General features: G+C 30.5%; 1 protein-coding gene across 3 annotated transcripts in view; it reads left to right on the forward strand.

The window, feature by feature from the left end:
• The window catches only part of LOC142324968 (odorant receptor 49a-like), a 69,850-nt gene that overhangs the window by 19,853 nt on the left and 28,942 nt on the right, over window positions 1-21,055 (forward strand). For 2 of the 3 annotated variants that reach the window (XM_075366143.1, XM_075366145.1), the window contains exon 3: window positions 17,123-17,325. In XM_075366143.1, the coding sequence (XP_075222258.1) occupies window positions 17,290-17,325 (36 nt within the window). In that variant the 5' untranslated portion in view covers window positions 17,123-17,289. Of the gene's footprint in view, window positions 1-14,126; window positions 14,284-17,122; window positions 17,326-21,055 lie in introns of those variants that run through there. The other variant, XM_075366144.1, reaches the window with a different exon arrangement.

Here is a 21,055-nt window from a genome sequence, read left to right on the forward strand (position 1 = left end):
ATATGTTAAGTTTCAAATCGGTTTTTGATTACTAAGCTGTAATTGACTACCCGAATTTGAAAGATATTCAAATAGGTAACGCGATCATAAAACTTTCGAAGGGATGAGATCGTCGTTGTAGATATTACGTAAAAATTACTAGGAATTAAGATAAAATTAGGATAAGCTTATTTGAATGCGACGTTTATTTACGCGAGAAAAACATTAATACATAGTTTTTTAAAAGTATTATTAATAGTCAATTAATAGTTCAGTTTAACCGGTTGCTGGCCTATAATTTAAAAACCATCAGTACGTGGTTGTCAGTAGTTTGCAATGATTATGCGAAATTAAAAATACCGTACTAATTCTGAAACTTATTTAAAAATTTAATATTTTTAATATAATTAGGCTTTGATATTTTTTATAACGATGTAATTTTCTTGTGATTTAATTTTATTTTCCACATTTTACAAAAAATTGTATTTTTGGATGAAGCCGTGCTTTCACGGCGACATCTTTGTTTTAATTAATTTTTTTTTTAACGCGTCGTTTAACGCATTACATGTTCAATATACTAATTAGCATCGATCTTTTTCAATATAACCAGATGTATATTTTTCTTTTATTTTTCATAAAATTCTGACAGATACTTGTAGATTGCATAAAATGAAGCGATTTGAATGAAATTTGCTATCGACTAGTGGCACAAGGTAAGGTACGGTCGGTCGGTTGACATTTAATTCCAAAGTTACGCTTAAAAATTTTATCGTACAATAAAAAAATATTGAGAAAATCTTTGTTAATGTACTACGAAAAAAATTAGTAATCGGCGTGTATAAAACGATTTTTTTTCAGTTTTCAAGTTTACTGAAAACGCTTGCTAAAAGTTATCTAATTTGTATATTTTTAGCAGCTTCCTCATCAAAATAATGTTTACAAGAAATATTAATTCTTCGCATTAAAAAAAGATTAATAGAATCTAAAATTAAAAAATTACGTTCTTGAATCCACACACCGATTGAACATTTGACAGAATTTCTTATCTAAATAATATTTATTTTTTGTTAAAAATTGTATTACTCTGTTAAATTTAATGAAATTAATTGTTAGTATTGCACACTTGTAACGTAAATTATTTCTAACAAATTTAGATAAATAATTTTTAATTAACTATGTCTAATAATTTTAGCTGATGTTAACATATTTTATTTTTAATTTTTGATTATTTATTTCTCTGGAACATCTAATTCTTTTGTTTCATAATATTGTACATTTTGTTTTGTTAAATACCTAAAACCTTCATTTTTGTTTATACTACATATTTTCGGAATATGTACGTATCTTGGCTTGTATCTCAATATCTCAGGACTGACTTAACATAAATTTTCCGAAAATTAATGTTTTTTTTTTTTTTTACTTTGTATAGTGTTCATAAAAAATTGAATTTTAGTTCGATAAAAGTGCTTATTTTAAATTCCACAGTTTCAAGTCAATCGGATTCGCGGCCATGTTCGATTAACTTTTCAATACTTTTTTTAAAAAAAGAGGATCCGTTGGGACCGTCTGTTTGAAATTTATTGATTTTTACAAATTTCTTATATTTTAAAAGTTTTTTAAAGTTTTTGCTGTTATTAAAAATTTTATATCGCGTAGTTTACGTCACCGTTGACAAAGGACCAAATGGGACAAACCCTTTTAAATAAAATGTTGATTTTACTTTCGCGTCTAGCGCTATAGCAGTAGATGGGAAAATAAGGTAATCGGTCCAATTTGTGCGTGTGTGGTTTTCACCGGATCTTTACATTGACACATGAGGAACCCAAAAAAACACAAAAACAAGATGGAAATTTTCCGGATTTTCATATTTACGTGTGTGTGTGTTCGGTGACGCACCATAAATCACCTTATATCTCCAAAATAACTGGATCGATTTTGACCAAACTTGGTCCGATTATTTATTATATATATATATATATATATATAACAAATTATCTATACATGGAGCTTAATGCCTTTAAAATTTCAAGCTAAAAGATCAAGGGGATGAGGCTCTAGAGTAAGGTAACTCTCAGCGTCTCGATATTTTGCCTAATTAAGGTTTTTCTTAGGCACATTTGTTAACAATTAAAAAATAATATTTTTAAAAAAAATCCGCAAAATCGCACCCCCCAATAAATAAATGCTCAAAATAACTAGTTTCTAAGTAAGTATAGTGCCTCATTAGTACCTCCTATCACCACAAGGAGCGCTAGTATAGCACTGACGTATGTATGTTTTTAGCACTGGAGTCGTTTGTTTTTTTTTTTGTTTTACTTCAGGAGACCACCGTTAGGTATCGCTTCAGAGGATGACATGAATGACAAGTAGCGTGTGAAAATGTTATGCCGGACCGGGATTCGAACCGGGCACCTCCGGATGAAAGGCCGAAACGCTACCACTCGCGCCACGGAGGCCGGCAAGAGTCGTCTGTATGTTGGAAGTCAGAAGTGAATGGTAGAATTAAATAAATTAATAATATTTAAACTTTAAAAAAGTATTTAAAGTGGTCGCTAGTACCGGCATACTCGCGCGAATGAAATACGTACGGTAAGCGCGCGCGTTTTAGTTAGAATCATTGAATTAAATAAATAAAAACTATTATATTTCAATAAAATGATAGATATTTTAAGTTAAGTTGTTTGCATTTGTGTGTATAAGCCGTGCATAAAAAAAAAGCCGTGCTACATGTTACAAGAGCACTAATTCGAAAATTTCAACACGCTACGGCTAGTCGTTTTTTATTATGCGAGATGCATACGTACATAGGCACGAACGTATGTACAGACGCCACACCGAAACTAGTGAAAATGGTTCAGGGATGGTCAAAACGGATATTTCCGTAGAAATTTGAAAACCGAAATTTTTCGCGATCGGATACTTACTTAAAATATGTTACAACTTGTTACACTTTAAAAATATGTTATAAATGTAAAAATATTTTATTACTTCCTTGTACGAAGTAAAGGAAATATTGTCGTCGCGAAAAAATTCGGTTTACAAATTTCGGTGGAATATCCATTTTGACCATCCGTAAACCCATTTTGACTAGTTTCGGCGTGACGTATATGACGTGTATGTACATACATACACGTCGCGCGTGCGGGCGGGAGTGTGGGTGGTTGTGTGTGTGTGTGTGTGTGTGGGTGTGTGTGTGTTTATGTATGGGTGTGTGGATGAGTGTATTTGTGTCTGTCAGAGCGCGCGCGCGCGCGCGCGCGCGCGTGTGTGTGTGTGTGTGTGTGTGTTATGTGTGTATGCGTGAATGTATGTGCGCGCGTGTATGTGTGTTTATTATATATGTATGAATGTGTGTTTGTTGTGTGTGTGTATGAGTGCGTGTGAATTTGCACCCCTGTAACCTTTCATGTACACCAGGGTGATTGTCTTATAATCCTGTAATTTGTTCTTGAAAACTTAACCGTCTGTTTTTAATACTACAAAATTTTAAAATATAAATCATATTAACGGCCCAACACAAAAGAATAAAAACATAATACAATAGTGCTTGTAATGTTTGTAAATATTAATTATTTTTAATGCATATTTTCATTTAATTAGTTACCTTATCATTAATTATAGTTACTTTTTTATTTGTAAAGAAAATTTCGACTGAGGACAACCTTTTAATACTGTCTAGGCTTTGTATAGCAATTTATATCCTGTTGCTATAATATAAAAATGAATACCTTTCTGTTTTCTTTCATTGTCACAAAAATCGTTCAAAAAATTTAAGATAAAGTTCAGATTAGATAAACGGTTTAGTTTTAATAATTTCTACTGAAAGTCCTGGGTTCGATTCCTGATAAGGGGTTCTTTTAAGGCGAGATAGAACAGACATTCTTTGAAGATTTTCCGATTTACAAAGCTATTCTTAAACAGATAAGTAATAAAATATATAATGATATAATTAACCTATATTTTTTATTACCTGAAATTTCACGCCTTAAGAATGTTATATATACTGTGTGTTTGTGTGTGTGTAATAATACATATATATATATATATTACACATATTGTAGTCTAGTTACACATGTTTTCTATAGAATTATATTTGTAAAATGTGTTTTTTCATAGATTAATATATTACTTTATTATTACGTTTAAATAAAATTTCATTTTGGAAGGGAAACTGAGTTTGGCAATTATATACTAGGATTTTCCTTGAAATGAATTTCCATTTCATCTTACTAATTTTTAAATATGTGACGTCAAATTCTTCGTTTAAGTTTTGAAGAAAATTTAGGATCCTTTTCGTAAAGGAAAAACAAAGTAAATTCATAATTTAAGTACTTACAAAAGTTACTGAATTCCGTTTCTACTAATCAACAGCAAAAATAATTTTTAAATTAGCAATATTTTTTAACAGAACCGAGATATACATTAAAGGAAAATATTGACTTAAATTTATATCTGAAATCTAATATTATTTTAGTAGCTTTACATGTGGTTTAGCTTTATTTAGTCGAATTCTGCAGGTAGTTGCAGCAATTTTATTTTATTTATTGTTAAATCTACAACAGAAGAAAAGTACTGTATTATCGGTAAAAAAATGACACCATCCAGTACTTTTTTCTCGTTTTTCTCGACTCCGGAGTTAAAAGTATTAAAATTTACTTTTTTTCTTAGATGTTAATATTTCACGGAAGTCTCTGCTTCGTCAGAATATTTTATAAGTAATACTGTTTCCTTAAAATATTCATCATGTTCAAATTTTATTTGATCACTAGCATCCCTCACCGTCCCGGCTTCGCCCGCGCTCTATGCGTAGAGAACTTCAAAAATTTGGAATAGTTTCTTAGTAATTATGTGTGGGCTGTTGATCTCAAGATTTATCGCTATTCACAATTTCTAGATAAAGTAAAATGTTAGAAAAGATTCAATTCCCAAATTAAAATCTTTAATGCATTCAGAACGATGTTGAAGTTATTCAAGAATTCCAAAACCGATTTGAAATTTATTTTTCACATTTTGAATTCGATTTTGAGCCGAGCGTATGCGTTGCTTTTCAAGTCTTTGAGAACGTTCTTGCGTAGATTCACGTTACCTGCGATCTTAAATTCTAATAGTCCTACAAGTTCTTTTTTCTATCCGTGACCTAGGCGTTATGAAAATGTTAATACCAAATTGAAAGTCGAATCTATGCCAATTACGGGTATGGCTTACCCTGATGTAAATTTTTACTTTAGGAACTAAAAATATACACTGCTACTATGTAAACAATTGTAAATTTGTAAACGGTCGTCATTTTCTAGAATTTTATTATCTTATCTTCTTTTTTTCTGTTTAATCTCTGGTAACTACCGTTCAGATAATACTTCAGAGGATGAATGAGGATGATATGTATGAGTATAAATGAAGTGTAGTCTTGTACATTCTCAGTTCAACCATTCCTGAGATGTGTGATTAATTGATACCCAACTACCAAAGAACACCGGTGTCCACGATCTAGTATTCAAATCCGTGTTAAAATAACTGGCTTTACTAGGACTTGAACGCTGAAACTCTCGACTTCCAAATCAGCTGATTTGGGAAAACGCATTCACCACTAGACCAATCCGGTGGGTTAGAATTTTATTATCAAATTACTTTATTTTTACGTATATTATGATAATAATATAAATTAATATTTTATAGACAACGAATTAAATTTAGTAAAAAACATAATTGCTTTCTGACGAAGTCTATATTAACATAGACAACGACATTACATCTCGGTAAAGAAAGTTACAGATTTTTATTTATAAGCTTTTTTATTTTACGATTTACGTAGTAGTGAGATTGATGAGATTTAAACTGCGGGTAACTTTGCAGGTGTCATAAGTAAGTTACAGGTAAAATTTCGTAATGACTGGTTCAGTAGTTTTTGCGGTAATCGGGAACTAATGAAAAAAATTGCCGTCAATATAACAGAACTGTGGTTAATTTTTTTTTTATGCATATTTTTCAACAGTAAAGGATTTAATTTTTTGCCATTTATTAAAAATATTTCCTTAATATTTTACTACAAAATATGTAATTATATTTTCCTAACGTGTCGGGAAAAAAATGCTCTATATATATATATATATATATATATATATAGACATACATTTACAACATTTCTGTAAATGATTCTGAATCGGTTTATTTGTTATATCTTTTTTTTAATAATTTTTATCTTCAAATTATATTTTATAAACATTACTTTTAATTTAAATATATTAGAATTAAGATTCATTATTAATTATTTTATTCGATCCTTTTATTTTTAGTTTTAAGATCGATTGACCAGTTAGTTAATTTATTTTATAGTACCAACATTTTTGTAATAGTTTTTCCGTTAATTATGCAGTCTAAACATTTTATTTGCTTTGACTATGGACGTGCGTGTGGATGTATTGAGACATAATGGCGCACAATTGTATAGCAAGTCTAAAAAACAAAAAAGGAAGGAATAAAGTGAACAGTGAACAGATTTGTTAGTTGTTCCTAATCAATCCGCGCACTCAATCGCTCTCTCTCTACTCTCATATATATATATATATATATATATATATATACGTATACATAAATGTATGACACATGTACATAAGATATGAAAGTTGAATCTTTGACGGCTTTTTTTTAATAACATACTGGACAGTTCTCGGTAGTTTGTCTACTGTAATAAGTCATAGATACATTGCTTTTTATCTTGGATTCTTTTTGTCTTAGATCAGTTCTCTTGCGGCTTCAATTTTTTTTTTTTAACTGTACTAGTTTATAGTTGCTTCATATGTTTCTTTGATAATGTACTTAAACCGACCACCTTCTTCCTAATAAATAATACAATTGCAAGATATCTTCACTGCCATTTGCATTACTAAAAAAAAAACAAGATAATATTTCTTTAACTTTTCAGATGATTTCTAAAAATAAAAGAAACTGTTACGTATTTCCATTTCTTACGCTAATTAAGAAAATATAGCGTCCCTAAAGTCGCTTTAATGAGAAATACAGTATTTCAAAAACTGAAAACAATACTTGCGCTTTTAAATCGATAATAAATTTTTATAGATGGTAAAAGTTTTGTACATTTTTTAAAAACCTCACGAGAATTGCTCAAAATGCTTCCCATGTACTCGTACTTAACACATTTTTTACAGCCGTTTTTTACATTTGTATCAATTTTTTATACAAATCTTTCTTTCCGTATAACGCTTTACATTCATCTTCAAATTTTCGTCTCGTCTATCGCAAACCTTTAGACTTATGAGAAAAAACATTATTTTTCAAAATTACCCAAACTGAAAAGTGTAACTGTGTAAGATCACGTGATCAGTTATACCACGTCTTCCGAGCCACTCGTCAAAGTTGCCGCCAGTACTTTCTCTTACCGATAAACTGTAACGCAGTGGATCACCATCTTGTTCCAATGCGTGAGCTGGTCTTAAGAGTTTTTAACATAAAAAATCGAATAAAATAAGTCCTAGAACCGTATCTGCAGCAATTTTTGAGAAATCTGTGATAAAGACTAATAAATTAGGGTAAAAAACCCTGTTTGTATGTTTGATGAACAATAACTTTGTTAAATTGGTAACAAACATTTATATATATATATATATATATATATATATATATATATATATATGTCGGAGAATAAAGTACAGTGGAGTATCTTCCGACAAAACGATGAGAATATTCTTTAGAATATCTGTATTTTTAGTAGTTTTAAGAAATGTACTATTACTTGTAATATTTTGTAAAATAAGGTTTAAATTGTTTTATTGCGGTAGGCTTAGGCCTAGGTAGGCACATGGTTGTCAACGTAGTCGGGATCCCAGGACGATAGGGGTATCATAAAATTAATAAGGAAAAGGAAATATGCAGTAGGCATATTATTTGAGAATATTGAGAAAAGGCAGTCTTGCTTTGGAACCCAGATCGAACAGACGTCCTGGTGATCGCGAATTCGTTATTTCCCTGAGCCTCGGTCTATCGCAAGTTGTTTTAATATTATTTGAATTCTAAATTAAATTAATCTTATATTATAATTCGTGTACTACTGAGTTATTGATAAGTGATAATTATCATTTGTAATTATTTCATTGTACGAGTTATCTACTCATTTTTATTAATTGAACTTTATTATAATCTTATATATTCTCCACTTGTAATAATAAAAATGAGTGAAACACAAAACGTTGAATCCCTGACAAATCTCCTCGCCTCTCCGACATATATATATATACATTTGTGTGTGTGGGCGCGCGCGTGTGCAGGTTATCCTTTTAACTCAACAACCACTGACGTGATATGAACAATTCTTTTACCAATATTTTAATTTAACTTTGAGAGAATGATTTTAATTAAAACTTTTTCCAGGTATCTCCATTATCGAGGAAGGTTTAACTTTAAACGTAATTGCGGTTTTATTTTATAGCGTCAATGTTTTACGGTATAATTTTTTTAGTCGTTGAATAAATAATTTTCTAAAGAAGAGCTGCGTTATTTTACCTATTGAAATTTAAAGGTGAAGATTATATTTTATTGTAGTAGTTTTTTTTATCAAAGTCAGGTCAATTTTTCTTGTGATGTAAACTATTAAAAAAAAATCTGATGTGGGCACCTTTTTACACATTTAAAATATAAAGCACATAAAATTTTATTTCATTTATTAATTATTGAATTCTAATTTATCGTAAAAGTTTTTTTTTTTACAGTCAAAGATTAACAATTATTAATAAATCAAACATGAACTTTATTTATCCAATTAACATTATTACAATCGGTATAAATTAACTTTTAACTTCATTTTGCGTATACGTTAATGATGAATTAATTAAGGACGATGAAGTGCATCGAACGAGTACTACAATGGAACTTTACTCGACTAGAATCTATTCAGAACTGAATAATTATTCTCTACACTTTGTACAGGATGCAGCTGCATCGGTAGATTTCTAAACATTAAGCGATAATATCTAGAAAAGTATTTAGAAAAAATATTTATTTTTCATTCCGCAAGCCACGTGGCTTATGGAATGCAATGCGTCAGTAGTTTACTGCGACATAACTCTCCCGTCCTCAAATAAAACACCGTGGGGTTAATTATCAGGCACAGGGGTGTTTTCCTACAGGTATTTCAATATACAATACAATAATAACAATTACAATTAATGTACGATATAATATTATTACCGAGATCGATATATCGGCTGTGACCATATATAGAGGATAAAGGTCCATCGATACTAAAATGAGAAGAATAGAAAGCAAATTAAAGAAATGAAAAATGAAAAATCGACTGCAGTAGACGAACTTCCCGTACAATTTCATAAGTGCGTTAATGAGGCGGGTATTGAATAAATAGTTAAACAATGTAATAGGATATTTATTTACTTACCGTTTACAAGTTAAAAACTTAAACGGTGCAGTTTTACGAACAAAATAAAAACATAAATTAGGCCAATAATTTTACATTTTTATGCAAATCTTGATCTACGGTTACACTCAAAATATATATTTAAACTAATATTCACATAATGAGCTTTGGCGAAGACGATTTTCAAGAGTCAAACGGGTAAACATTTTGAAAATTATTTAAGAGAGAAAAGTAGAATGGAAAGACAGAAATTTAATTAAAGAAAACAGCGGCGTTGAAAGTAGGTAAGTACTGGGTCACCACCGGGTTGGTCTAGTGGTGAACGCGTCTTCCCAAATCAGCTGATTTGGAAGCCTAGAGTTCCAGCGTTCAAGTCCTAGTAAAGCCAGTTATTTTTACACGGATTTGAATGCTAAATCGTGGATACCGGTGTTCTTTGGTGGTTGGGTTTCAATTAACCACACATCTCAGGATTGGTCGAACTGAGAATGTACAAGACTACACTTCATTTACACTCATACATTTCATCCTCATTCATCCTCTGAAGTATTATCTAAACGGTAGTTACCGGAGGCTAAACAGGAAAAGAAGAAGTACTGGGTAGATCTAGGTCGAGGAGTAAAGCGAGTCTGTTGCCCGTCACCGGCACTGTTCAACATTTATATCGAAGATACGATAAGCTTAAGGGTTGAATTAGGAGAAAAAGAATACAAAATACAGCTTTAGATTTGGAGCGACAAAATTATTCAGCTTCGATAAAAAGAAACATTTAGAAGGTTTGCACGAAAATTATACGACGGGAGCGAAATTTATTAACTTATATAAAATATTTTAATAAACCGACATTTTTACAGTCGTGTAAGACAAACGGTTGTATTTAAATTTATATCGTCACCGTTTTTAACAAAGTATCTAACGTAAATGTACGGCGATGAAATCGACGATCTACAGCATTGATTCCCAAAGTGGTCCAGGTGGACCCCCAGGGGTCCACGGGAGACTCGACGGTGGTCTACGTTGGCGTGACAAAAAAATTGGGGTTCACAATTCGTAAGCGGGGGTCCACGAAAATTCATCTGGTTTCGATAGTAAAGAACTAAAATGTTGGCTTGACTTTGCGTATCAATCTAGTACATCCCTCCCATTAAAATTGTAAATATTTTGTGATTGTCATTGTAGAAGTTACATTACGTTATTAATGTTTAATTTTAATTATATTACGACAATTTTATTATATTACATTGCAATACGATAACGATAATAATTAATAACGTAATGATTACATATTTGAATAAATTCAACACAAAAAAATATACTGTTTTTCTTTTGCTTTTTACCACTCTGAATGGGAAGTTTTCTAAATAAAATAAGTGAGAATCGATTACTTTCTTGTGCTGTGAGTAGATGTCAAAAATGTAAAGTTGGATGGAAGCATTTTTTTGATCGGCCAACTTTACTTCTTTGACATCCACTCACAGAACAGTCGATCAAAAATTAACCGATCAATTCTCACTTTTTTTTTCGGAAGCTGTTAGTTCGTGGAACTCAGCCGTAACGCAAATTTTCATAGTCAGATCTAATCTTCACATTTTCCGTCGACTGGAAATATGGTAGAAATATAGCTGCAGGAGTCCACCGGAACCAGCAAAATTTTGAAAGTGATCTATGAGAAAAATAAGTTTGGGAACCTCTGATCTACAGTTTGAACCTACTTGCCTCGATTAAAAATACAATGAAAAAAATTACGATACAAAATAATTATTATGTCATTACCGCGTACCTTTTTAGATATACCGCAACTTTATCGATATCAAGAACTTGGAATATTTTTTTTTTGTTTCTTAACTATTAAGAAGATAGCTTAATCGCAATTTAGTGTGATTATTTTTTTTTGTTTAGTCTCCGGAACCACCGTAAAGTATTACTTCAGAGGATGATATGTATGAATTGTAGTCTATGTATGAATATATGTATGTATGAATGAAGTATAGTCTTGTACAGTCTCAGGTCGACCGCTATTTGAAACATCACCAAAGAACACCGGTATCCACGATCTACCATTCGAATCCGTACAGAAGTAGCTGTTTTTTTTTTGTTTAACCTCCGGGACCACCATTAGATATTACTGCAGAGATGAATGATTGGTTGCGTGTCTGCAGGCATCGGTTGCCATGCCTGACCGGGATTCAAACCCGGTACCACCGGATGGAAAGCCGAGACGCTACCACTCGCGCCACGGAGGCCGGATTTATTGTGAATCTGTATCGGTTTATCTTCACTCGACTAATAGTTACCAGTATTTTGAGGGAAAATTAAATTTATACCTTTAATTGTTGTATAATAAGAAAAGAAAATTCTACGTTGCAGAATTAAAAAAAGAAAAAATACGATCTTGAATTCAGTCCTTTAAATACACGTCCTTATCCTTGAACAGTCCACCTTAGATCGATGCGATTTCCTTTCCGACGTGATTAAGGGGAAACGGAAATCAAGAAAATACTTTTTTTTAATTATTTTCCCTCGTGTAATAGTTAGTAGGATCTCGAATGCAGTCCTTTCATCAATCTACGGTGGATTGTTCAAGCAATCCACCGTAGATTGATGCTATTTCTTTTCCGACGTGATTAACAGGAGAAGGAAACCAAAAAAATATTTCATTCAAAAAATTTTTTTCCGTCAAGTAATAGTTCAATTTTACCGATTCCATTGCACTATAATACTTTTATATTAGTGAAATATTTCGTTGTGTAATTAATTTTAACAAAAAATCTGTTACATGTGTAATTTCGTAATATTTATCTAGAAAAATTAGCGTTTTACAAAATGACATAACCTTTAAACGAGTTAACCGATATTTCAAATGTTTTTTTTAAACGTTAGATAATTTACAATTATGTCCGTATTAACATCGAATGTAAACAAATAAGATGTGAATTTTGTACATTGTATTTCTAACATAACGTTCTACGTACTAAAATATTGAAGGGAGTGTTGTTTTTGCGATAGCTTTTTATAATTATTGCTTCTAACATTCCTCGTTTTAGTAGCAGACTAACTAAAGGCCATAATGGAATCGGGGATAGACCGAAAAGAACTGTAAAATTGATGAATCCCATCGACGCCTGAGATTGATGTTGAAAATAAGGATAAATCTGTGAAATCACCATCTATTTTATAAAAAAAAAAAAAGTAACTACTAAAAGTAAATATTCGTCGGAATATAGTGATGTTTATGAACTCTTAGATAGACGTAAACCGGGCAGTATTCGTATAGATAATTCAATATGTAAAAACAGTAAAGTTAGTAACTTGCAAATAAGATCTACGTTTAACGTAACGTCGGTAGAAAGGGCATGTCGGTTTAGCAACGCAGCTTGAAATCCAAGTGGACCAGGCGATCGATTTCGGAACCTGGCCAGACAGATACATTTTTACATTTAAAATATTATTCATTTATTTATATTTAATTCTACCGCTTATCTATGACGACACAACATAGCAGACGACTTCAACAACATTTTTTGGGGCGGGGGTGCGATTTTGCAAATATTGTTATTTTTTAATCGTTAACAAATGCGCCTAATAAAAATATGACCTTAATTAGGCGAAAATTTGAGATACTGTGGGTAACTTAGTCTACAGCCTCACCTACTTGATTTTTTAAGTTGAAAATTTAATAGCATCAATCCCTATGTATAGAAGTAATCTGACCAACTTTAATCAAAATCGGTCTACTAGTTCTGGAAATAGAAGGTGATTAAGAGGCAATACTGAACACATACACATGTACGTACGAATATCCGGATAATTTCCGTTCGGTTTTTTGGGTTCCTTACGTATCAAAACCGAAGTGGAGAGTTCTAAGGTTCAAATTCTAGTAAAGGCAGTTACGTTTAGACGGATTTGAATACTAGATCGTGAATATATTTTAATATTTAAAATTTATCTGAGATTACTGTTTATTGAAACGTCGATTATTCGGACCTCCATATCTCAAATATTATGTGACTTAAATGCGGTGACAAATCTGAGAGAAAAATAATTATTAAAATGCTGAAAAAAATCGCGTTGAACGAAGACTCAGATTTGAACTTATTAAAGAAATTTACATTAGAAAAATTGAACTTTGTAGCGATCAAATAGAGTCTAAATTTACTTATTTTTTTATAAGGATTATGCGTGCAATTAGAAACATGTGTTATTGCGCTTATTTGTATTATAGATGTGCTGGGCTGTACTGTGAAATACGGTGGTCGACTTGATGAGGTAAATTTGGAAATAATCGTTTTATATCATAATCCCCTCATGTACTATTCATTAATATGTTTTATTATCTGTATTAAAACAAATGATCCTGTTGTGTTTTTCTGATTAGTTACTATGGTCTAAGTGCAATTATAAAGTATGCGTGAGTAAATTATATTAGGTATATTGAATATTAGTTAAAAAGAAATAATTGAAAACCTTACTACCGTTTGGATTCCTTGGTTACGTTCCTTTGTTAACGTGTATATACGTTTTAAATTTTGCTTTCAATTATTTGTTATAATTATAAGTTATCAAATGATTTTAAAAAAATAATATTAAGTTAATATAACTGTAGGTGTCGGTCGGTCGCTTGTTATGCGAGATGAAACGGTGCAGTGTAGGAATACATTTTAGACGGTGAGCAATTTTCATAATTTTGCTATGACGGTTGAACATTTTTTTTTTTATCGGGAAGCTACGATTGTTGCAGTGGTGGGGGGGGGGGCGACAGAGAAATTACGTATGTGACGGTATGGAATCTAGCGGTCATCTCGGGTTGATTGCCAGTTCAGTTTGGATCCTCATGTCTGTGTTCAGTCATGTTTAACTACTATTATTATTATATTTATACATTGCTTATTTTAAACATATGACCCTCGTTGTTGATCGAGGTAAGAATTTCTTATATATATTATTTTAATGTAGTTTAAAATAAATGCCATTATTTTTGTTTGCCTGTTGTATCCAAACTTATCACGTAATGAATTTTAAAATACAATTTGCACTCTCTTATTTTTACAAAATAAATTAACTTTTTCGTATACCCAAACATTTCTAACATTGTTTTATATTACCGGCGAAATAATATCCCAAAAATTAACAAACAGAAACAAATTACGGTTATAAATTTTAGTTTAATCGACCAATAAAATAATTCACCGAGGAAATAAAATTATTGCACGATCTAAACGTAACTGAGATATACCAAAATAGGTTAGTTAAACATATTTTGGTCCTCTGATCACGGATATTGAAGGTTCTACAATTCAATACTTAATTCATAATTAATACCAGGGAAAGGATATTGGAAATATTGCAGCAATTCATATTATCATTAATTTATTCATATTTAATTAATATCTTTATTATTATCAAAAACAATTGCTATACAAAGAGGGTACTTTCATTAACTTAGAAAGAATTTAACATTTCTTCAGCTATCTAAAATTGTTTAAACCGGGTAGTGAGCACAATCATGTTTTTGGTTTTATAAGGTAGTTGAAACAACTTTTATCAAATTCCATTGGTTTCAAGATATGGAGATTTTAATGTCTTCTATTCATTAACAATAAACAGAAATTAAATTTCCAAATACCTTTTTATGTTGAAATATTACTTTTGAGTTCTTATATATTTACAATATAACAAATATTAACGTAAGGTTTTTATTGAATTAACCATTTTGTTTCAATTCACCATTTTCAACCAGTTATGAAGAATGATAGAAACATAAAAGAAAATAATTTTTCATCGATATTGGTCTGCTTATTTATTTAGATAACAATAAAGAAAAAACATTCTTTGGAAATTCAATACGGGCAAAAGAACAATTATAATGAATTAAGTTTCTAAGGTCAACAATTAATGATATAAACCATTAAGGTTAGGAATGGATTAGACCAAATATAATCCTGATCTAGTAATCAATTATAAACCAGTATGCCAAATAATTGATTAAAATTTGAATTATCATTCATTTTATGGGTTACAGAGCGAATATGCTAATGCATATAAGTTTTTGCCAGGTTATTTTCAGTATTCAATAAAGATCTCAAACGACTATGAAAAGGTAACGTAAAGGAATGTTCACATCAATCTAGGATTTAAAATATTTCTTAATGTGGCTTCTAGTTGTGACATGAATTATAAATTTGACTTAATAATTTGTGACATTTATTAGAAATTCAGTTTTATTAGTATCATGTCCATTGATATTAACAATTGATCCATTGATATTAACAGGACATCAAATAATTGTAGATTTTAGATTAGTGTTGATCAAATAATCTTTAATAGTACAGAGATGGATCTGATTATAATTGAATGTTATTTTGGTAAATTTGGAAGTTTACTAGGTACTTTCAATAATGAATCTATTGATTTCTTATTTATAAATAGTACCGTGATTCAATCTGTGAAATTTTGAGATTATTCATGGCATGCAGGTGTTTAAAATTCTGATCAATTCCTGTTATGCTTTTTTTGTTTCATTACTAAGGCTTAATTCAAGCTTTGTCTTTCTAACAATACTATTCGTCTGGAATTACTATCTGACTTGACTTATTTTATCGTAACCTTTAAATCGATTCATATCAATTAGTGGTATACCTAGTCTTTTCTCACAACAGTTTTGACAAAATTTATCGTTCATAATTTAATTATTCATCATTATCATTGAAACTGTTTGTGTACAGCTATTCCAGCCGCGGTGTAACACGTTGGTTGTGGTAATAGAATACACTAATTGCCAGATAAATTATGGATAATACATAAGAATAGTAGAATAATCTTTGTAATAATGTACATAATAAAATAATGAAATGGAATGAAAATTAGACTGGCTTAAACCTGTGTTCAAGATTGTTTGTCCTACAACACAACATAGATATTTCACGCTTTTAATTGTACTTCCCATAAGTCACCAAAATGGGCTGATGAGGCTGGAATGAATGACCAAGATATATTTTGTTTGGACGAAAAGATGAATGTTTGATTTTAGATTTTCTGAATTTAAGAATTTAAATAGGTCTTACAAAATATTCTTGGCAAAATGGATGGACCATTATAGGAAAAGATTTTGGTAGGAATACCTCTTTGTGAAATAAATCTCTTTGAGTTTCTATGAATGACTACTCAAATTGGAGACTTAATTCTGTTGCACAGAGACAGAATGGATGGAAAGGTACTATTAAAAAAGAGAAATGATTTTACTTTGTTTTCATTTGATATTTGAATTAGACATATGTTATAGTTCTAAGTGCAAAATGTTGATCTGGAGATTCACACCACAAAGTGTGTGTATCATGAAGAGAAATCAATTAGTTTTTATCTTGCATATTATTCTTGCATAAACGCTGGATATTCCCCTTTGAGATTAGAATTGTTTCAATATATCTAGCCGGAGTTGGCAAAATAAGATTTAAATAAAATCGGGCTCAGATTAAAATATAAGTATATAAAGTATCGAGTTGAAGTCCCGATTTGCGAGCAAACATATGTGCAAAAGTTTGACTGCCTGAGTCAAACAAGACTACACAAATGAGAACTTAAAATCAGTTTTATCAGTATGAATGAGTGTGTTGTCTTTGTTAGTCTCTTCATTCATCAGATAAATTAAAAAATTTATAGCATTTTTTTAACTGATGATAGAGTTTTCAAAATTGATTCCTACAGTTTGATTCTTGTTCCAGTAGTGAATTGTGAGGTTATAGTACTTCTAAAATTTTACAGGATGTGTCATGTGGTCTCAAATTCTAGGAATTCTTGAAAATTTGGACAGCTCTTATTTGATAATCTTTTATTCCATAGTCTGCCAGAATTATAAACTAGCTCTGAGGTTAGAAATTGAATTACAATGAATATAACTGGAAGTTTCATCGCTTCAAGTGAGTTGACAAATGAAGAAATGCGATTCTCTTTTCATTGTTTTATCAGTAAGTTGTGATTTTATAATTCTCATTTGTTAATTGAAAGATTTTTAGCAATGGCTAAAGCTTTCATCTCTTATCAACAAAAATGTAAATAATGTAATTTTTGAATGTTTAATCTTTTCGAGTGTGGATTAAGTCATTAAATATAAAGAATGTCATGTTTAAACAACGTTAAATTGATTTGTTGCAATTGCAATTGTTCAGTAGCTATCTTCAGAATGTTCTTGATTACTTACATAAATGTTGCCGTACATCCTATGTCGCATAGATTTTCTTAGACTTGTTCTCGATCTATAGCCAAATTATCAACATTTATTTCTAATTGTGATAGAATGGAATCATATTTGCAGTACAGTTCAAGCAGATTTTGTAATTTGACTTGCAAGGTGTGGCTGTGACCTTGCCGTACCAAATTTCTGTGAATGTTCCAATTCTTGTAATGGAGGCTTTAATTGATATTTGTCTTAATAATTGTTAATTTTCTTTAATATTAAGACAAATATTAATATTATTAATAACATACTATTAATAACTCCAAAATAATATTTTCGTTCAATCAGAAGTTAATTATTATAATTGAAGATCACCGACGAAGATTGAATTTGCTAAGCTGCAGTGTATTTATATATATCACAATATTACAACCTAATTATCTGGTCTATTCAATTTTTTAAGTATCTGGCCCGGATGACCAAAATTAATGTACAGCCATGCCATTCCAGCTGTGGTGTAATACATTGGTTGTGGTAATAGCATACAAAGTAATTGCCAGATAAATAAACTATGGAAAATTTACACTTCCACTCGTTAAATTTACATTAATCATATTAAATCCCAATAATTTCATACTTTAGTTTACACATTTTTAAATATATGTTAAACATACTGTATAGCTAGAACAGATATAAAATTAGTAATGATTTTAGGTAACATTTTAAAGGTGAAGTAGTAAGGTATTAATCGCTTAACAATAATTAAGCTCAGTCGATTCATTGTTAAAAAATAAAAGGACAGGATATGTTTACACTTATCAGTAGAAGAAAACACATTAATCTGAACAAATTGGATTCGATTCAGGTCTTTCCCTGAACCTAATTTCCAAAAAAATTCCAATTAATTGTTTAGGCCATTTGCAATTATTTCAAAAATTCATGCAATCTATTTGCAGCAACACCATTTATCATGTAACCTTTCTGTTGGAAATTTAGTGTTGATCATCAACAAGAATACTTCATCTTGCGTTGGAATCAACACACACATCCACATTGTGTAAGTTATCCACAACGTAGCAGGGTTGTTGATTTAAATTCTATTAATGGTCAGCTCTGAAGATCTAGTGTTGATCATCAACAAGAATACTTCATCTTGCGTTGGAATCAACACACACATCCACATTGTGTAAGTTATCCACAACGTAGCAGGGTTGTTGATTTAAATTCTATTAATGGTCAGCTCTGAAGATCTATGCCTAAATTGTTTGCTAACAGTGTCTGACAATTAATTGAATATTAAAAGTACTTCACGTGTAACTGAGAATATTAAAATAATTTTGTCGATTGATAATATACTACTTTATCATTGTGATTTAATTATTGTATTGTATGAATATTCTTTAAATTGTGATAAATGTTACATATTATTAATGTAGTATTTTGTATATTTATATCTTACTCATACTTTTCTTTTTCCTGTTTAGCCTCCGGTAACTACCGTTTAGATAATTCTTCAGAGGATGAATGAGGATGATATGTATGAGTGTAAATGAAGTGTAGTCTTGTAAATTCTCAGTTCGAGCATTCCTGAGATGTGTGGTTAATTGAAACCCAACCACCAAAGAACACCAGTATCCACGATCTAGTATTCAAGTCCGTGTAAAAATAACTGGCTTTACTAGGACTTGAACGCTGAAACTCTCGGCTTCCAAATCAGCTGATTTGGGAAGACGCGTTCACCACTAGACCAACCCGGTGGATATCTTACTCATACTGCTCTTCTAGCACTCTACTCTAGACTAATTATTATATTAGGTTTACATGTACATTATACTACACACACATAGCATGCACACATACATGCCCATGAATAAACACATACACACACACCCACACATGTACATGCACATACATGCAACACAGATGTGTATGTTAAATACGATAAGTTGCTAAAGGTGCAATAAGTCATCATTAACTTTCTATCCAATGGCACCATGGTTATTCAGACCATTGGACAGTCTTCTGCATCATGAACACGTTTAAAGAAATCCTAGTTGTATAGACTAGTACAAGTGTGAAAGTATATATATATTTTCATATTATTGTAACATTTAATTTTAATGTTGTAAAAAATGATAGCATGATTATGTTCAGATTAGAGTATCAATTCTTAATTATAAAAATTTCTGCTTTATTACTAAATTTATATATTCAGCTAGCCTATTTTATTAGTTGATATTTTAAATATTAGTGATTCATTATTAATGCATCATTGTCCAAATTTAGAGCTCTTTACTCCCAACATACACACCCATTAACATATCTTTTTCAACAATGTAATATAAAATTTAAATGTTAATGTGTAATGATCGTAATGATCGTATTTTATTTACTACGAAATATGAACCGCAAAGATCATATTTGTAGATTAATTACACCGATGTGGTTATTTATTTTGAAGTAAATAAGACTGTCTGATGTAGGCTTAATTTATTGTACATTCCACACAGACTGGAAACTGTAACACATAGTTTTCTGATGAAAGAGCTCGTTAATTTGTCACATTCTTTTTAACGATTGAGATTTATGTAAACCGTCTGCGACATAGATGCAACTAATAATTTAATTGTAATGTAAGCGTAGTATATTACTGATTATAAAAATAAACAGTAAAAAAATGAATATACTTGAAAAATATTGTATTTATAAATTTAAACAAAAGTGAGAAATGATTAATCAACATAATCGTTTTTGAATATCTAATTAAAGATATAATAGTGGGTTGTAGCAGTTGGCAAGTGTAAGGTATTGGGCAATGGCGTTGTTGTTACGATGTTTGTGGTGTAGGAGTTTGTTTTTTTTAAACTGTTATTTCGTTATCGTTATTGATTGATTTAAATCTAAAATTATGTGTACGAGATCCCGCGTTGAATAATCCTATTAGTTTTTTTTTTACCTTTTTCTTTTAACGAGTTTGGTAAGTTGTTTGATATATATATATATATATATATATATATATATATATATATATATATATATATATATATATATATAAATAAGATAGTGTTCAAGGCAATTATAACAATATTATTTTATGAACGATTTTCCAGACGTCCTGTCATACGGACGTTGGCATTTTTCAAACAGAATTCTCAATTCGTAAATACCGGACCTTAGCATTTTTTGAATAAAATTCTGACGTTCGTAAAACTGGACGTTGGGTACTATAAGTTTACATTATTGTAACGTAAATATGCTATATATCACCAGGCTGAATTTGTTCTAGGCTCAATCAACTTCTAATAAAGTATCTGTTGTCTTAATTTACCATTCTATCTTAACTAAGTTACTGTGATAGCATATAGGGATTCTTGTTTCCTTTCCAGAAGATTTCAAATAAAACCAGTCTTATTTATTTGTATAGTCAACTTGAATCTTATAAAATCAAGAATGTAAATCCTTTCCAATTCTGGTGTAGTACAAAATACTATAACTTAAATATTTAATAATGCTACTCCCTT

The sequence above is a fragment of the Lycorma delicatula genome, chromosome 5 (assembly GCF_047948215.1).
Source record: "Lycorma delicatula isolate Av1 chromosome 5, ASM4794821v1, whole genome shotgun sequence".
Classification (NCBI taxonomy): domain Eukaryota; kingdom Metazoa; phylum Arthropoda; class Insecta; order Hemiptera; family Fulgoridae; genus Lycorma; species Lycorma delicatula.